Genomic DNA, 20,013 nt, shown 5'->3' on the forward strand with positions numbered 1-20,013 from the left:
CAAAGAACTAAACAGCAGTACAGAAAATCAAGAAAAAGGAATTGACCAATTAGGCACTATTTAAACATGAACTGCCTTTGTCCACAACAGAGGAAAATTAACAGTGAAGATTAACATCATAACCTGTCACTAGATAATCTAAAATATCCTCAAACCCTCATGATATGCATTGAAATCCTAGCAAAATTCTACTATTTTAGACAGGAGCTACAACAACAATTGAAATTTTGGAGGGCTCCATCCTTTGTGATCAAACCATTAAGTTTTCAACCCTCTTAATTGACAAATTTTTTGAAAGAATAGTCAGGCAAGCTTTATATACTTCAAGTAAATTAAAAGTAAAAAGCAAAGAATCTGCTTTACCTGCTCATCCTCCTAGTCAATGCCTCACCAATCCTTTGCAGATCTTCTGTTAAAATTGTAAACTAGAGCCAAACTCCAGTGGGTCATCTTATTTATGACCACTGATATTTTTCTTGGATTCCTCTCTCTGAGACGTGTAGGATTGATCTAAAGATCATCCGATTCTGACATGTACAAATGAAGTTGTGAATTTATTTTGATTATGGTCAAATTGTCAAGGTCGGCCAGTGAACTTATGTAGGCTCAGATGCCCAACAGTCACATCTATTCATCCTCAATGTTGCATATAAATAGAAGGTGACTTAGTCTCCTTTGGACACACTCATCTTCACACTTACCTCTCTCTCTCCACACATCCGAAATTTCAGGAGAGAAAAATTTCAGGAGGCCGAAATTTCAGGAGACCGATTTCTGGGCTGTTTGACCAGACTTTGACTCGGCTGAATTTGACTATTTTGAGGGCTGTTTTAACTTGCTGTTTGGAGGCTGAAGTTCACTGAAGTTGACCGATAAGCTGAGGGTCAAATCTGCCCTGTTGACCAGCATTGACTTTTCTGGTTAAGGCTCTTTTGCTGCTGTTATAAATTATCAGATTTGTAAAAAGAAGATTTAATCAAGGGTTTCCCCACATTGAGGTTTGTCCCTAGCTGGTGCCACATCTTGTGTCCTCTTGTCTTGGCTTGTCTTCTACTGTTTATGTTTATGTTCTATCTGCATTTTACTATCATGTTCATGTGATTGTTAATCTGAAAACTGATACTGGGCTAGTAAAGAAATTGAAGTAAAATTGCTCTAAAGCAAAAAACATACCATTGTTACCTAAAATTAACATGGCATCGGAGCCAGAGGAGGACAAGCCCAAGCAAGACTAAAAAGCAATAACAAAAGATTTGTGGACAATTCTTAGTGATGATCCAAGGTGTGTTCAGTATTCATAAGGTATGGTTGACATCAAAAGATTATTTTGCAGACCTAACCTATCAGGCCTTGGGTTGTATCACCATAAATTTCTGAGTAGTATCTGAGATTTCATCCGTGAGCAGTATGGAAGGAGTCCTTGTGTTAAGTCTGAAACTGATCTTAAACTGCTGTGTGAACTGTTCTAAGGAAATTGCAAACATACTTCGATTGTCAACTTTTAATTGCCCTTGGGCTGTCTCTATATTTCAAAGACTGGAAGAACTTGCAACCAATCTGAAGTTGCATCAACTGTGAGTGATATATTTTTAGCATTCTACACATATGGGGAAGCCAACTGTTGGTCATTCAAGCACAGCCAGAAACATGTTCATTTCAGAATTTCCTTCAAGCTACAATAGTGCTTTGAAGATGCATTTCTGAAATCTTCCTTTCAGTATTCGAAGGCTGATATGTAATATTCCTGATTAGCCATGGCTAATTAGAATATTCGATTTTGCTCAATTTTTCCTTCTATAGTTATTTGTAAATAAAAAGGTGAGGAAAAGGGGACATAACTCACTTTTAGAATAAAAATCACTTCCTAGTAGCACAACGTTGTGACTTAAAGGGGAGCCAAGGGGGGCCAAAGGACCACGCAGAGATGGGGGCCACGCAGACACTTGGAGGGACTGCGCAGATGGAAAGAAAACATGTGGCAAGAGGGGATTACGTTGGAGGAGGTGAGCCTTGGGATTGGGAAAGGCCAATGCTATAAAGGAGAGAGGAGCCCCCTCATTTTGTCATTCGATTATGAGCATTTGAGCTAGTCACTTCAACTTGGAGCACGCTGGCTGTTTACCCTGTCTACAGCACTGTTTAGTGCACTGAGTGTCTCCGTTCGGAGATCTCACCCTTAGCCCCGGGGGACTTCGAGTGCCTACTCAGGCAAGGTATTTTCAGTAGTCTTTTTGCAGTAGTTTTGATTTTTGGCATTGTGGTGGAGTTGAGCATTGGAAGACTGCGCAGTCTTGAGAGAGAGAGACACAGTTCTTCTGGGACCAGTTCCAGATTGAGGATTTGTGAAGGAGTTGAGCTGGGATATTGAGCAAGGGATCAGCTCTTGCATATTGGAGTGGTTTGGCAAAGTTTCAGACAGTATTTTGGAGGATTCTACTCAGTGGCAGTGCAGGGCCTCGAGGGATTGCGTGATTCCCCAAGGGGACGATTTTCGGGGGTCAGCCATTTCAGAAAAGCTTTCTGCGTTTTTCTGAGTAGGGGCAGATTCCAGAGTTTCAGCTTTTTTTGAGGAGGGGAACAGCCCCAAATCCTCATTTGATTTCCAACAATAGCAGCAGCACGGCAGTTTGCCAACAGCATCCACGCAGAGGCCATTCCTTTGTTATTCTGAGTGTATTTCTTCACTTGCCTGGTGCAAGTCGAGGTGCCATCCTTCTGATCACCTCCTGTACTCATTCCATTACTTAGTATAATAAAATGGCTTAACATTTCTCTTTGCATTTCTCGAGTATTTGCTTATATTTCATGCTTATATTATTATATGTTACACCGCTGTTATTTTTATCATTTTGAGTTTCCCGGTTATTATATTATTTGTGCGTATTTGGTTGGAGTTTGCTGGGGTTTTGGGGAAAATCTCTGGAACGAGATAGTACAGTGGTATCAGAACATAGATCTGGCTTAGCCTATGGAGCTAGCAATCTATGACACCGGGGGAAAAGCCCTACATCTGTTACAAAGGTAGGAGATATCGAGACACTGAGCGTAGGTTGGAGAACACCTACGGAGAGGGAGACTGTGTTCCAGTAGTGGACGCAGAATAGGAGGAGCCTGTGGTGGGCGTAGAGCAGGAGGATCCGATGACAAATGATGATGGGAAGAGATTTGTGGACATGCTCATCAAATCAGTGCAGGATCTGTCGAGGCAAATCGAGGTGATGGGGCAGAGATTCACGGCAATGGAGGCTAGACAGCGTGAGAGCCCACGGGTTTTCCGGGTTGGAGAGGGATCAGGTGCATCTCACCATTTGCCAAAGCAGGGTGCCACTCAGCGTGATACTACTTAGCAAGTGGCCTCACATGCCCCTATACGCTCTACCATGCCCACTTTCCTAGGAGTAGACACAGGGGCCGGAGCACAGCAGGAGGCAAAGCCCTGTCATATGGGCGATTATTTTGCGGAGCACCAGGCCTGTGGGCAGGAGTTCAGGGATGCTCTCTCATTCAGAGACTTTGTTCAGCTCCAGCGGGATAGTAGACCCCGCGACCATCACAAAGGATACCAGCATTATCATGATGGAGACACCCACCGCACAGCTAGTACATTTCACTTGCCTACTTTTGATGGCTCATCAAACAGTTCGGCAAAGTCTTGGGTGGAGAAGCTGGACATCTATTTCCAGCTTAACTAGATGTCAGAGATAGAGGCCATCAAGGTGGCAACGTAACATTTGGATGGTGAGGCCCAAGACTAGTGGTTCCATGGGTTGGTTACACTCGGACACTCCACAGTGACGACATATGTCGAGTTCACCAGGAGACTGATAGAGAGGTTTGACCAGAGGGATCCGGAACAACACTTTGTTGAGCTGACGAGGCTCAAACAGACAAGTAGCCCAGAGACCTACATTGCAGACTTCTTGAGGATTTCAGTGATGGTGCCAGATCTATCCACAGCACGGAGGATCTACATGTTCGTTGAGGGGTTAGCAGAGCCACTTCGGGGTCTAGTCAGGTCCACTAGATCAGCCACACTCCAGGATGCTATCAGTAGGACCCGGGACTTACAGGATGCCTTACCAAGACCCGGACACCTTACCCCCAGAGACAGGCTTTCTAGCCTAAGGGGAAGAACATGAGGATTCCGCCTCCAAAGGGGAATCTAGGACGAGAACAGATTGATGATGATGCCAGGAGAGAGTTGAAGAAGAAGCGGTTGTGCTTTACTTGTCAGGAGTCGTGGGCACCAGGACATAGATGTGCTGCTGGCAAAGCACACTTTATTGAGGTCTTCTCCGAGAGCAGCAGGGAAGAGGATGAGGAGGATGACGTGGAGGCAGGAGATAGTCATGCTGTGCAGGATCCCTTGCCGCCTCCACCACTAGCAGCAGGTGGCGCAGCTTTTGCACCTACCGGAGGAGCCCTTGCAGCATTGCGAGGGGTTCCCAAGTATTTGACGCTGCGCATACGGGGGACAGTACGTGGCCAGCGAGTATCAATTTTGGTTGACAGTGGGGCCACCCACAACTTCATCGATGCACAGATATTTGAGCGGAGAGGTATACCAACAGAGAGCTTCGATGGATTTTCAGTTTTGGTCCTAGGAGATTAGACCATGGTGTGTGCTCGTTATGTTCCTGAGTTATCAATGACGATGGGCACCTACACACTGACTGACCACTTCTTCGTGGTCAATATTCCAGACACCAACATAGTACTGGGTGTTCAGTGGCTCATCACTCTAGGGAAGGTCACTACAGATTGGAAGGCCCTAGAGATGGAGTGGGATAATGAGAAGACAGGGAGGCATGAGAAGATACAGGGACAGCACACATATTCGCCTCAGACTGTTTCAGCTCATCGGATGGCGGCAGTCTTCCGGAAGGGAGACATAGAGTCGGCAGTGGAGCTACATGCATCAGAGGCAGGGACCAGTGTGGAAAATGTCTGCAAAAAATCCCAATTTAATCCTAAAAACACGATTTTTTGAACTAAACGATTTAATCCCCCGACTTTTTGGCGACTTTTTCACAAAGGAAAAAATCGTGATTTTTTCCTTATACTCCCGATTTAATCGGGAGTCGACCCAAAAAGTCTGCCTCCCTTCCCAGGCCGCAGTTAAAGAGGCCGCAAAGGTGAAAAAACTGTAAACTGAAGCTTCCATCCATGCATTTTCAAGTTATTGCATTGTATTGTTTGTCATACTTCTTGCGATCATAGCAGTCTCATTTGTAATTTGTTAGTTTTGAGGTTAAGATATGTTTTTGTTTTCCAAGGAAAAACAAATCTTTATACTTCATATTTCTAGTTAGAAAGCAAAGTATACATTGGCTAAGCCTCCAGGGTTTTAGTGATCCAGACTCTAACAGCCACTGCCCCTTCAAAAGATTACAAAAGTACCAAAAAGACAGGCATACAACAGTGTTCCGTAGAAATAACCCCACACCATCAAAAACATTGTTACAGTTGTTGAATGCTTCCAGAAGAAACAACAAAGAGGAGGTCATGAAGATCAAATAGCAACAACCTGTCCAAAAAAAACAAAAGCAGTGCCTCAAAAAAGAACCCATTTTTCAGACAGGAACAAAGTACTTGTGAAATCTTGTGACAGCAAAGATCCTTCCTGCAATGAGAGCACGTTTTGAAAGGGAATCTTCTTTAGTGGTGACTTCCCTGTAAATGTGGGGAAAGGTTATGTATCAAATGTGGATTTTACCTCCAAGAGTTTTTGAATAATAGATGCCAAGGCTAGGTTAGTAATCTGACATCTACTATTTTCTCAGAAAATAAGCAGCTTGGAGTCACCAAGCATTAATTTTCACATCTACTGTGATACTCACTGTTAATTTTCATTGGACCTACCACCTAACACCTTATTACCCAAGCAGATTATAATCTACTGAATAAATGCATGACTTATTTCTTAATACAATTAGCGGAAACAAAAATTAAAAGGGGAAGAGGATCTCAGTGACTGATTACTTGATGACTTTTAGATGACTCATGATATACATTTATTATATTTTTTGTTGATATTTTGACTCTTGAGAGTTGAGACTCAGATAGGACTCAAAATTCAGGAGTTGATTGACTATTTTGATATGTGATGTAGCATTAGACTTCATATAAGAGGAGGCTTGAGGGTCACTTGGAGAACACACCGAGTTGATCAAGATTTCGACTTTCTGGGGCAGGGTTTGTTGAGAAAGTCGAGAGAGTGATCAAAGTTGCAGCCGAGGGGCAATGAATACAGAAGCAAAGAGGAAGAGATAGTGTCAAGAGAATTAGCGCAGTAGCCGGGAAAGCTAACGTAGAGGGCAAAAGCCGGAACTGCCGAGAACTGTCGGAACAACCGGGAAAGCTGACGCAGAGGGCAGAAGTCGAAACTATCGGGAACTGCCGAAACTGCCGGGAAAGCTAACACAGAGGGCAAAAGTTGGAACTTCCAAGAACAGCCGGAACTGTAGGAACAGCTGGGAAAGTTGACGCAGAGGGCAGAAGCCAAAACTGCCGGGAAAAGCCGGCACTGTCGGGAACGCTGACGCAGTCCCCAGAGGCTGACACTGGGGTTTTTCGTGGGGCAGATTGAAGTTGAGGAGCTACCAAAGTGTTTATCCAGGGTTTCAACCAGAGCATCTGTCTCCGAAGGAGAGGTACTACTGCCGAGATTATTCTCTGTTGGGTGAGCTGGTTTTGGCACCCAAATTGTATTCAGAAACTGCATAATAATAAAACCCTCAGATAGCTGCATCGGTTTTCTCGCATTGGGTTTTTCCGGGGACATTGGTCCAAAAACAACGGTGTCACTTGTGTGCTTGTTTTGTTTCCTTCAGTTGATGATCTGTAATGTGTTGAGCATGTACTTGTATTTATTTCGAGTATTTACATGGTAAATAACTTGTTAATTAACGGAACAAATAGGTAGGAATAAATCAGAAAGTACATGAAGGGTTTCTAACGGGTTAGACTTAGAAATTCCAAGAAGTTAGAGTTTTGTAGAATTATTATTATAAAAGGGGTCTCCCATCAATTGTATTGATATATCTATTATAAATCAAAACATATTATTATCTTAGGTATTCTTTCAGGGACATGTCTCCCTCAATTTTCTAGAATTGCAGTGCAGCTTTTGCGTTTGCAGGGTTCCACATACCTTTGACTCCATTGTTTTTTATTTCAGTTTATTGGTGCTTAAAATGTTGAGGTTATTCCATTCTGGTCAATGGAACACTTCAGTACATGAAAAACTAAAGACATGGATCCAATTGACCCATCTTTGGTAATGAGTGGACATTAATATAATTTTGTTGTTTTTTCCTTCTTTCAAGTAGATGTATGATTTATTCACCACAGGTTCAGAAACATTCTCGATGTGATGCTGCCAAATCCACAAAATTTCTTTTCATAAGTATATATAAGTCATGCAATTTGACAAGTTACATTTCAGGACAGTTGACACTCCTGGAATAAATGAATGTATCATAATATGTGTATTCCAATAAGCTGACCAGCTTCAAAGATGAAAAGAAAGAACCGAGAATTTAACCAGGAAGTGTTATGTTTGAGTTCTAACAAATTGAAAATGACAACATTTGACAGTTGATTGAGCAAACCTGCAAAGCCGTCTCTAGATCAGAAGGTGAACAATCACCAGAAAATGATCTCATATATGCCCCAACTTTTGTACCAACTTCTGCCCTCTTACCAGCTAGCATATCTGTCAGAACTGATGGTTTATATCCAAACACACCAATTTCTCCAGCAATTGTTGAGCCCATGGAACATGACAGATAGTCCATTTCAGATAATTCAGATAATCCACCATAAGCAAACCCGCTGAAAATCACCTAAAACCAAAATTATCGCATCCCAAAAAACAACATAATGGTCAGGATAGAGTTGAAAAAGCAATAAATGATTCTCCCAACGCTTCATTTTCAACAGATATTAAGTTTTGCATTCACATTAATGTGTGCTCAAGTGGTGAAAGGTTACCATAGCTTGACGAATACAAGATGTGCTACATAGATTTCAATACATCTTAAAACATTAATCGATTACTGTACGCAATCTGCTCTTAATCATAGGCTAGATATACTGGTTCTTTCCATTCACCAAAGGGATATGTGAATTTCAATGGGTTTAATGGGTTCTACACAGACTAAGTTATAAGCTATAGCAAGTGAGAAGATCCCTATGTGAACAATGACTCATCAAATAACAAGCAAACTAAATACATGTTTTGAACTCGAGAAGTTGGCATGCTCACTATTTTTAACATGGAAAAACAAGATAATTTTATGAAGTCCAACAAACCATAAAAGTAACTCAATGAGACTAAAAAGATACATCCATTGTAAATACAACTTGGGAGCCCAAAGACAACTCCTACATAATTATTGAAAGCAAAGCAATGTTCCACCAAGACTCTGGGATGGGGGAACAAGGGTCGTTGGGGTGTATAATTTTTAATATATATATATATGATATTCAAATTCATATTCAATAATGAAAGTATAAATGCATTGATCCATACATAATTGAATTAAATAATGAAATACATTGATCCATACTCGTCATTCATACTATTACATATTGATAAATACACCATGAGATTCAATAATGAAATACAATGATCCATATTCATCATTCTAAAATCTACATTGATTTAAAAATTAAATTCATCATTCTAAAATCTACATTGATTTAAAAATTAAATTCATCATTCTAGATTCTAAATTGATTTAAAATTTAAATTCATCATTCTAGAATCTAATTAGAACTAAGCAAAATAGACTATAGTAGATACTGAAGCATGTAGATTGGAATAGTAACTTAATATAACTCAAACTCAAACTCAAAAATAGTAAAGAGTGACAAGTCAAAGAATCGGTCTAAAGGCCATGCCTATCTAAAGTCAAGACTCAAAAGTTAAAATTGAAAATTAAAAATGGAAAATGAGCATTGAAGGAGTGTCACAAGGGAGGAGAGGCAACAGATAACTGGTAAGTCAAATAGCATTGCACACTAAGCCGAGTAGAGGTAAGCTTGGTAAGTTGAATGAGTGAGTTAGGTATTGCAAATTAGTTTAGGTTTTGATATTCGTTATATATTTCTCTTTTCAGCTTTAATTTTCTTTTTTTATGTTTTGTGTTTTTTGTTTTTAAATTTCAAGGGTTATTAGAAAAAACTTGAGGGGGACAAGTCCCACCTCAAAACGAGTGCTTTCGGACTTGGTGCTCTTGATTAAATGTTAGTTCCAAACCCTTATACATGATAGAATCCAATGGAAACAATGCAATCCCCTAAATCTGGAAAACCTGAAAATTGTTAAGTCTGATGGATTTTGAGTGGGATCTAAAACTCTACTTTCTCCATATGAAATACAATTAGGCCAAAACTACTATCCAACATCCTGAGTCAATTAATGGTAATGTTAAAAACTAAAGTAAAAGAATGAAAATGAAAGATAAAGGAGAATGCCTCGGCCCTCTAGAAATGCTCCTCAGCCCTCCTAACAGCAACTCAACCACCTGAATTAGGCCATAAAACATCCCTTTCGCCCTCCTCTTGTTGCGGCCAAAACAGGGATATCTCTCTCCTCAATGAGCTTCTTTCTTGTGATGTGTTGCACCAATGGATGCTCTAAATGTCCTCCATCATCTTCTATATATACACAATAGAAGGGCTCCTCAAAACGTCCACCATGGACTTGTCCAACTATCAAGAGGATTACTAAACATAAGTTGACCTTAACTCATTTGGTGCAAACCCACTCCATAACTTCAAAAATTCATATCTCCATTTCTACAACTCGGAATCAGATGATCTTTGTTGCGTCAGATTCGTCTCGACGAGAGCTATCATCCTCATCCATCACATGTCGAAATGTGTCCATGGTTTTGGCCCAAACATTGATGGGTGCAAAACCCCAAGCTTGGGTTTCAAGCCCACAAGGCCACTTGTGGAGCTCCTTCCTCCAAACCCTCGATCCGCAAGGCTTGGAGTACCTCCCAAGCTACAAAAATCAACACTCCACAGGTTGCAGAGGCAAATATATCAGAAGCACCTGTAGCAACTTCAAGGCTAGGGGAATTGAACACCTGTTTTAGTCCTTCAACGTATAAAACATTTCATGCTTTATCCCCACCATTGTTAAGGTTTACAGTACCTCTTCCAGCAATTTTTCAGATCCATTATCTCCAAAACTCACATTCATCCTTTTTCTTCTTTTAGAGTAATAAATTTCTTTTGATCTTTGGTCATGTGCCTAGAGCACTCGCTATCAACATACCACTGACTTTGATTGTTTCGAGCATACATAACTAGTCAACATTTTTCTGTTGGTATTTCTTACTATTTTCTTTTCCAAAACCCTTCTCTTGATTTTGTAGGACAGTCTCGTGCTATACGACTAGAATTTTTGCATCTCTAACACTCTATGCTATACCTGGATAATGGACCAAATGAATTATGATTTCTATTGTTGAAGCCATCAGTATCTCTAATTTTGTTGTCTACAAGCTTATTCCTAGAGGTTTGATGAGAACCTCTTTCATAAATATTATAAGCTTTACACTCTCTTGCTCGATGTCAAAAATGTTTGCATAAAAAACAGTGACCAAGAAAAATAGTTTGATGTCTGTTGTGTATGATTGCCTTAATAGAACAGTTCTTCTGGAGTTGACCTATTTTGACGAAGATTGTTGGTCCTTGTCACTTATCATGTTGTTGCCTGCATTGTGAATGAACTTCTTCAGAGCATCGATGTAGCTTTTTGGTGTAGTAGTATATCCAAACTCTTCTCGACTTTTATCCTTTCTCTTACAGAGATTGGACCTTTTAGGCTTTTCTTCAACTTTCTTTCTTGGAGACTCAGGATTTGCATCTTCTTTGTATGAAGTCACACCCATGTAACCAAGACCGGTCCTGTCATATGGTGATCTTTGTTTGTTGAGAATAGCGTCCAAGGTTTGAGAGATTTTCAGGATTTTGTTGAACTTGTTTAGTTCTTTCCTTAATGAGAAAATTTTTGCTTCTGTGAAAATTCCTTGAAATGCAGCTGTTAGGGCTTGAAATTTCACCTCAGGCTGAGAAAGGTAAACTTCAAGGCAACATCAAACCACTTAGCCTCGTAGCTAGCCCTACGGGGCAGAAGAGGGCTCTCTCCGGTCTATCTCGGTAAAGATCTTCAACGGGCGAGATAACCAATAAGGAAACACTGATTTTAGGCTAGTAAACTGATAAAAAGGTTTGAATTGGGAAGTTTTAGGATTTTGGTGGAAAATCGGGGAAAGGCAATTTTGGGTGCGGGGATTGGACACAATTTTTGCAGGGGGTTCTTTGGGGCAAGGTAGGAGACTGTATTGATGCCTTTGAATTAAGTGAATGGATAGGAATGACTGGTGAGGGGCTAAAGAGAGCAAGAAACCTTCAAGAGTTCTCTTTAGACAGATGAAAACATAAATATTAAGCAAACTTAAAAGCAGAGCATGGCAATCATGAATTCTACTTTAACACTTCATTTGCCTAATTTGCAGAAGGAAAAGTAAGGAGATGATTCACATAACAAACTTACAAGTACAAAGAGAAACACACCATCAATACATGTAACCACAGGAATCCCAAAAAGGACTGCAAAACCCTGGTCTTTCTTCCTTTGCCAAAATTGCAGAGATACAATGAGTAATACAATAGAAGCTTCTCCCTCAAGAGTCCAACCATGAAAATGACCAAGAAAGTACATAATATAGGGAATCTAACATCTTTCCTTGCCTCTAGGGGTCGAGCTCACTATCCTAAGAGTTGTTTCAACCAATTCTAAGCTGAGCACTAAAAACTAGGCAGTCAAAACAACTTGCCTCTATAAGCTAGGAAACCAATTCATTCATTAAATTTTTGCTATTTCATGAATGAATCTTCTAGAATAGGTAAATAAGTGTTATGTCAACATGAACAGGTCGCGCTACTTTGGAGCTACTTTTGAGGCACTTCCAAGTGTCCAAATGAGGCAAAAGTGGGCTTGTTGGAAAGATCTAGATGTCTACTTTCCAACCCAAGTGGAATTTCTGAATTTGGTGGCCATTTGCCCCTCCAAAAATGCAATCTCTCAAGACTGCTTCCTGTGTGTCAAAAAGGTGGCAGAAAGTCATTTTTTGCTTGTTTTTGACTTTCTGGAGGCCCAAAACTTGGTGAAATTTCTTGGCAATTGCTGAGCAAGTGTATCTTTGCATGACAAATCCAAAAATGCTGAGTTTTCCCAAAAAGGAGTTGCCCAACGAAAAGGTCGCGCGCGGCACGCGACCCATTGGTGAGGAAAACCTGTGTTTGGCACAAAAAATTCACAATTGACAAAATTTTCTCCAAATTTCTTGAAATTTGGGCTGGGAGTCCCCAATCAAGTACCATGCTCAGTCAAAGAGGCTTTGGCCAAAATTTGGAGTGGATCAGGCCTTTTCCGTCGTTTTAGTGCCTTGGCCAACCTCCTTGGATCTGGCGATTGCAATTTTGACATTTCTCTAAAACCATGACACCTGTGCAAAAAGTGAAGGAGGTTTTTCTTCTTTGGCATGTTGTGGACAAAAACCTCTCTCAGTTTTCCAAAATTCATTTTTGATTGCTCTGAAACGGCTTTTGAGTGAGACTGATCCCGATGTGTGAAGCAAGGAATTTCGTGGAAATGAAGCGAAATGAAGGGGATAGGGGGCTTCTAAATTCTTGGGGAAATTTTTGGGAGTGGGGAGGGATGTTAGGAAGCAGGGGAAAGTGGAATCGCGGAGATCAAGTGAGGAGAAGGGGTCCAAAAGGGCAAAACACAGGCCCAACCTAGAAAATTGCCAGGTTGTAGCTAGAAACTAGGGTTTGTGCAAAAATGAGGAATTTGGGGGATCTCAGTGATGGAAAGTGTTTAATAAGGTACATGAAGGATAGGGGAAGGTGTATGAACATCTGGATACAAGTTTTGCTAATGATTTAACCGTCCAAGAGAAATTAGCTTTCAAAACCCTAGGAGAGGGAAATGACCCTGCCTAGGCGCAACTGAAGCATGAACAAGGTGTAAAATGACTCATTAGACACTGAGATGATAATGACAACCCTATGAATGATGATAGACTCAGCTGAATAGTGACATAGATTGGCATTTGGGCAACTTTGAAAAGAGTGAGAGCAAACCCTAGACCTAATGCCTAGTGACCAAATTTTGCTTGAAGACTCACTGAAATGACAAAATTTGACCTTGACACTTCAAAATCACTTTGTAAGAGCATGTTTGATCACTGGAGGAAGGCTGGAATGACTGACACTAACAGCAGCAACAGGAATTAATTCTCCTAAGTGATTATTCAGTTTATTAATTTTTTGATTAATATCGAATTAACCACATTGCAATTTCTTCACAAATAAAAATAAACACTACAAAAATAAAAATGTTGGAAACTAAGAAATGCTAGAACACACACAAAAATTATGACACCATTATTTTTGGACAAATGTCCCCGGAAAAACCCAATGTGGGAAAGCCAGTGCAGTAGTGAGGGTTTTTATTATTATGCAGCAACAGAGTTTCTGAGTACAATAAAATGTCGCCAAACTGGCGATTATACCAAAGAGATATTGGCAAATATATACTGAGGGATTTTACCCTCTCTTTGAACAATCTCGGCACCTGACTGCCTATGAAAAACAAGCCATCCACCTGATTTATGCAGGCCCTGCATCAACCTAGCACAGACGCTCACACGCTAAGCCTAGAATTGTTGCCAATCTAGTTGCCTGTTGCTAACTGGGAAAATGTCTCTCCAGCACTGTGGAACAAGATTACTTGGGAGCGAAAGCGAGGAGCAAGAAAGGCAATGAGAGTAGGGTGCAACATTTTCGAAAGCTCTCATTTCAGGAGCAAATCGAGAGCGATTCTTTATATAATATATATTTTGATCCATACATGTCAACAAAAGCATGTTGAATGATGAATTAGATATAAAAAGCATAAAAACATGGATTGAACGATATAACGACAATCATCTAGAAGTTATAATATTCATCAACCACATCAACAAGTTAGTAACATACAACATATCGAGTCTCATGATTCATCAATCTTAAAGTTTCAAGCTTTCAAAATTCGATAGATAACATCTATCATCATTGACCACAAAAGTTGTAACTTGTACTTATTGTGAAAATTCTATCACTGCAGCAACTGATTTACTTTTCCTACACATTTCATCGTAAGTTATTCATGAAATTACTTCAACGAACATTAAAATAAATATTGTTGCAGATATCACATCGTAATACAGAAACAAAAATATGCACACACTGACACAGTTATTTTGGACTAGTGTCCCCGAAAAAACCCAGTGTGGGAAAACGGTGCAGCAAGGGAGGATTGTATTATTCAGCAATTTTCTTGTACAACAGGGTGCCAAACTGGCTTACCCACAAATAGACAAACTTCCAGCACTTTCCTAAACCTAGCGTAGGCCCTACTGACCTCTGATACAGCCTGAAACCCTCTGCATCAGCCTATTGAGGCTCTGCGTGGCCTCTAGGCTTATGCGTCACTCCTGCAGCCTCTGCATGGATGACGCAAGCCCTTCTGGCTCTGCACAGTCTCTGCTGCCTTTGCATGGCTTCCTCTGGCTCTGTGTCTGCCTCTTCTGCACTGATCTCCCGTCTCTTTGTTCCGTACTTGCTACCTCCTAACTGCTCTCCAAACAATTGGGTCAATTTCTCAGCAAACCCTGCTCCAGAAATTGAACTGACTGGTCTCCCTCAGTATGTTCTCCAAGTGCCCCTCAAGCCTCCTCTTATACTTTTTCTGTTAACATCTCAACGGTCGAGATTAAGTCCCTAATCAATGGCTAAGATTAGATCTGGCTTGATCCATGTCTTTTGGACCATTCTAACACAGATTCATATTAATTTACATTAAAATTTTATTTTCCCAGTCTAGACTTAGAGACTCCATTAAAAATATTAATTATTTTAATATTTCCTAATCTGTTTAGAATCTGCCCAAACCCTTTCTGGGTATTGGAGACATCATGTGCCCCAACCTCTCCACCAAATTTCGTGGCTAGAGCACATCCGATGCTACCCAAAATCAACATTCCCTCTTAGCGAGGATTGTGCTCTAGCAATACTCCTCACTGAGTATTACTCTGATCATCTGGCATCGGTACCTATGTTCATGCTAGGTCTCTCTGCCCAACATTCTCTGCACTGCTGCATCTTGTACTGCTGCCCATGGTTTTGCCGCTGCCACTGTTGCATTTGTATGACAGCTCCCTCTACATCTATGTTGTTGCTTGTCCTTTCTCCCAACACTTCATCCGCACTACACCTTCCTCTGCATTTGTGTTGTTGTTGGTCCTTTCTCCCAACATTGCATCTGCACTACGACTCCCTCTGCATCTATGTTGTTGTTGGTCCTTTCTCCCAACACTTCATCTGCACTGCAACTCCCTCTTCATTCGTGCTGCTAACACGCTACTTCTGAAAGGGGTTCTTTACCATCCCCATCTTTTCTCTGAAGTAGTCAAATTTTGACTTTCCAAGGGCCTTGGTGAGGATATCTGCCACTTGTTCCCATGTAGGAGTGTAACTCAACTGTACAGCTCCACGTTGGACACAATCTCTGACAAAGTGACACCGGATATCAATATGCTTTGACCTATCATGAAATACTAGATTCTCAGAGAGTTTGATGCAACTCTGATTATCACACATGATCCTAGTCACCTCCATATTTCTTCTGAATAGGTATACCAGTAGTTTTCTAAGCCATATGGCCTCACACGAAGTTGTGCTTGTTGCCATATATTCTACCTCAAACGAGCTCAGAGCCACGGACTTCTGTTTCCTACTGCACCAGGAGGTTATTCCTGATCCAATGTTGAAACAGTACCCAGAGGTACTTTTCTGATCCACTGAACTTCCTGCCCAATCTGCATCAGTAAATCCACTCAACCTGATATCCTTCCCCTTGTTGTACAAGAGCCCATAATCAACTATTCCCTGTAAATACCTGAGAATGTGCTTGGTTGCTGCCCAGTGAGCCCTCTTTGGTTCCACCATGAACTGACTGAGGGTGTTGACAACGTAGCAAATATCTGGCCTAGTATTGACTAGATACATCAAGGACCCTATGAGCTATCGGTATAGGGTGGGATCAACATCCTTGTCTTCTGATGCATCAATCTTCTTCCAGTTGGTGATCATTGGTGTAGCGATAGGTCTACAGTCTCCCATCCCGAACCTTTTCAGAATTTCTGTAGCATACCTTCCTTGCCCAAGGAAGATTTCTCCTTTCTGTTGCCAAACTTCCAACCCTAGAAAATAGTGCATTCGTCCCATATCCTTCATATCGAACTCTGTGGCTAGATTCTTCTTGCAATCTTCAATGAGTCTGGATGATCCTGTCAGGAAGAGATCATCCACATATAATACTAAGATAAGTGGCTCTCTCTCTACGACCAAATAGTAGAGATTTGGATCCGCGTCACTCTTGACAAACCCCATCTTCTGCAAGTAGCCATCTATTCCACCATACCATGCTCTTGGTGCTTGCTTCAGCCCATACAAGGCTTTCTTCAATCTGCATACATGAGACTTCTTTTCATGAGTTTCAAAGCCCTTTGGTTGTTCAATGTATACTTCTTCTTCTATTACCCCATTCAGAAATGTCGTCTTGACATCCATCTGATGGATCTCCCATCCCATCTGGGCTGCAAGAGATATCACGGTCCTAATAGATGTATACCTGGCTACCGGGGCGAAAGTTTTCTCATAGTCAATCCCTTCCTTTTGAGCATACCCCTTAGCCAAAAACCTGGCCTTGTATTTTTCAATACTATCGTTCGCAGCATATTTGATCTTATAGATCCATCTTGAACCTACCACAGATCTGTCTTGAGGCCTTGACACCACCTCCCAGACATCGTTTACCATTATGGAGTTATACTCCTCCACCATCGCATCTAGCCAGACCTAATGCTGAGCTACCTCCTTGAAGCTGGCAGGATTTCCATCCTAAGCTATTAACGCTTGATACCTGTCTAGCTGTTTTCGCTCCCTTTTAATATTCCTTGGCTCTCCGATGAAGTTCTCTGCATCACGCAGAATCTGGAGAAGTTCCTTGCTGGTTCTTCCTCTGCCAACAGGTGCTTCTGTTTGCTCCTCTTCCTCATCCTGAGAATCTTCCTGATCTGAGGAAGGATTCTTCACTTTCGTTGGTTGAAGAGGCATGACAAACGAATCCTCTTTCGACTACTCCTTGGAAGGCATTTCGCGAGATCTTCTCAACGCTCTATCCTCCATGAACTTTACATCTCGTCCTACTACTACCTTCCTGCTCCCTTGAAGATAGATCCTGTATGCCTTAGCGTTCTCGCTATATCCTGTCAGATACCCCTTTTCTGCAGTCTGATCCAGCTTCTTCCTCTTTTCTTCGAGTATGCGACAATATGCCAAACTCCTAAATATCCTGAAATGACTGACTTCAAGTGTCTTCCCAGTGAAGACTTTCTCTGGAGTAATCTTGCCCAATGCCCAATGACGAGTCCTGTTCTGAACGTAGACAGTTGTGTTGCGTGCTTCTGCCCATAGGAATTTTGGCATATCCTGATCATACAGCATGGCCCTAGCTGCTTCTACAATAGTCCTGTTTTTCCTTTCTGCCACCCCATTCTGCTCAGGATTGTAGGGACCTATCCACTCTCTTTTGATGCCCTCCTTAGCACAAAAATCAGTGAAGTCCTTATCAACATATTCTCCACCATTATCTGAGCACAAGACTTTTATTTTCTTACCTGTCTGATTCTCCACTAGAGCCTTGAACTCCTTGAATCGACAGAAAACCTCATCCTTGGTTTTCATAAAATAGATCCAAGTTTTCCTCAAGTGGTCATCAATGAAAGTAAGGAAATACTCGGCACCGTTGAGAGCTTTCACGGACATAGGTCAGCAGATATCTGATTGTATCAATCCTATTACACTCTTGGCCCTGTGGTTTCTCCTAGGAAATGTCGCCTTGGCATACTTTCCTAGAGCGCATCCCCTGCATACATCATCTCGTTCCGTACTCAGATCCGGAACTCCTATTACAGTGCTCCTGAGAATTATTAGAGCTCCATGGTGCAAGTGACCCATCCTTCTCTGCCATAGCTCGTTCAAGTCCCCATGACTGCTTATTAATGCCATTGGAGATTCTAGTTGTAATCTGTACAACTGATTACTTTTGATCCCGATCTGCACTTTCTTTTTCCAGCTCGGGTGTTTGACGTATACCTTCTCCTTGATGAAGTAGACATCATAGCCCTTGCCTTGTAGTTGTGACACGGAAATTAAGTTCATCCCCAATCCTGCCAAATGCAACACATTTGTGGCACGGAACCGCTCTCCCGATGTTGTCTGAAAAACTATGGTACCCTTTCCTACTGGAGTACACTTTGCCTTGTTCCCCATGGTGATCTGAAAGTTCATCTTCTCTTCTCGATATTCTGAGAAACACTCCCTGATTCCCATCATATGCCATGAGGCTCCACTGTCTATATACCATACTTCTGATGATGCAGCACTAGTCATGCACGCCACTTCTTCTTCCAACCTGGAAGCCAACATAGAGAAATCGAAATCTCTCTCTCTTGTGCAATCTTCTGAAAATCTACGTGAGTCCCCTGAGGTGGATGCCTCTGCATCATGGTCTCAACCCATAACTGATTTTCCCTTTCTATCTCTGATTACTTCCTCTGATACCATGTGAAAATTCTATCACTGCAGCAACTGATTTACTTTTCCTACTTATTTCATCATAAGTTATTCATGAAATTATTTCAACAAACATTAAGATTAATATTGTTGCAGATATCACATCGTAATATAGAAACAAAAATATGCACACATTGACACAGTTATTTTGGACTAATGTCCCCGGAAAAACCCAATGTGGGAAAACTGGTGCAGCAAGGGAGGATTTTATTATTCAGCAATTTTCTTGTACATCAAGTTGCCAAACTAGCTTACCCACAGATAGACAAACTTCTAGCACTTTCCTAAACCCAGCGTAGGCCCTACTGACCTCTGCTACAGCCTAAAACCCTCTGCGTCAGCCCACTAAGGCTCTGCACAACCTCTCTGGGCTTCTGCGTCACTCCTGCAGCCTCTACGTGGATGACGCAGGCCCTTCTAGCTCTGCACAGTCTCTGCTGCCTTTGTGTGGCTTCCTCTGGCTCTGTATCTGCCTCTTCTGCGTTGATCTCCCGTCTCTTTGTTCTGTACTTGCTACATCCTGATTGCTCTCCAGACCACTAGTTCAATTTCTCAGCAAACCCTGCTCCAGAAATTGAACTAACTGGTCTCCCTCAGTGTGTTCTCCAAGTGCACCTCAAGACTCCTCTTATACTTTTTTTGTTGACATCTCAACGGCCAAGATTAAGTCCCTAATCAATGGCTAAGATTAGATCTGGCTTGATCCATGTCTTTTGGACCATTCTAACACAGATTCATATTAATATACATTAATACTTTATTTTCCCTAAGTTTAGACTTAGGGACTCCATTAAAAATATTAATTATTTTAATATTTCCTTATCTGTTTAGAATCTGCCCAAACCCTTTCTGAGTATTGAAGATCTTATGTGCCCCAACCTCTCCACCAAATTTCATGGCTAGAGCACATCCGATGCTACCCCAAATCAACACTTGTAACCATTACCATTACCAAGTAACCAAACGATAACAAAGATTATCTAACATGAAATGAAATGTTTCAACTTTCAACTTTCACGAAGCATCATATTTATAATTCACTACCAATGAGTTATAAATGCCAACTTCAAACTTCAAACTTCAATTGTCATATATTGTTTACAAAAAATACCATAATAAATATCAAAGTCAATAGTTATAAAAGAACTAAAAACTAGAAAAGACAAGTAAATCTATTATCAACTGCTTGACCCTCTTGCCACGAGAAATTTCTAATTTCTTATCCCGTGCTTTATTGGGAGT

General features: G+C 41.2%; 1 protein-coding gene across 3 annotated transcripts in view; it reads right to left on the reverse strand.

Moving 5' to 3' along the window:
- LOC149156923 (Insulinase (Peptidase family M16) protein) overlaps positions 1–20,013 on the reverse strand; it is a 268,172-nt gene that overhangs the window by 65,031 nt on the left and 183,128 nt on the right. For all 3 annotated transcript variants that reach the window (XM_089438805.1, XM_089438807.1, XM_089438806.1), the window contains exon 11: positions 7,614–7,847. In XM_089438805.1, the coding sequence (XP_089294931.1) occupies positions 7,614–7,847 (234 nt within the window). The remainder of the gene's footprint in view (positions 1–7,613; positions 7,848–20,013) is intronic.

The sequence above is a fragment of the Pinus tabuliformis genome, chromosome 9 (genome assembly GCF_031772625.1).
Source record: "Pinus tabuliformis cultivar Carrire ecotype Pingquan chromosome 9, CPIR1, whole genome shotgun sequence".
Lineage (NCBI taxonomy): Eukaryota > Viridiplantae > Streptophyta > Pinopsida > Pinales > Pinaceae > Pinus > Pinus tabuliformis.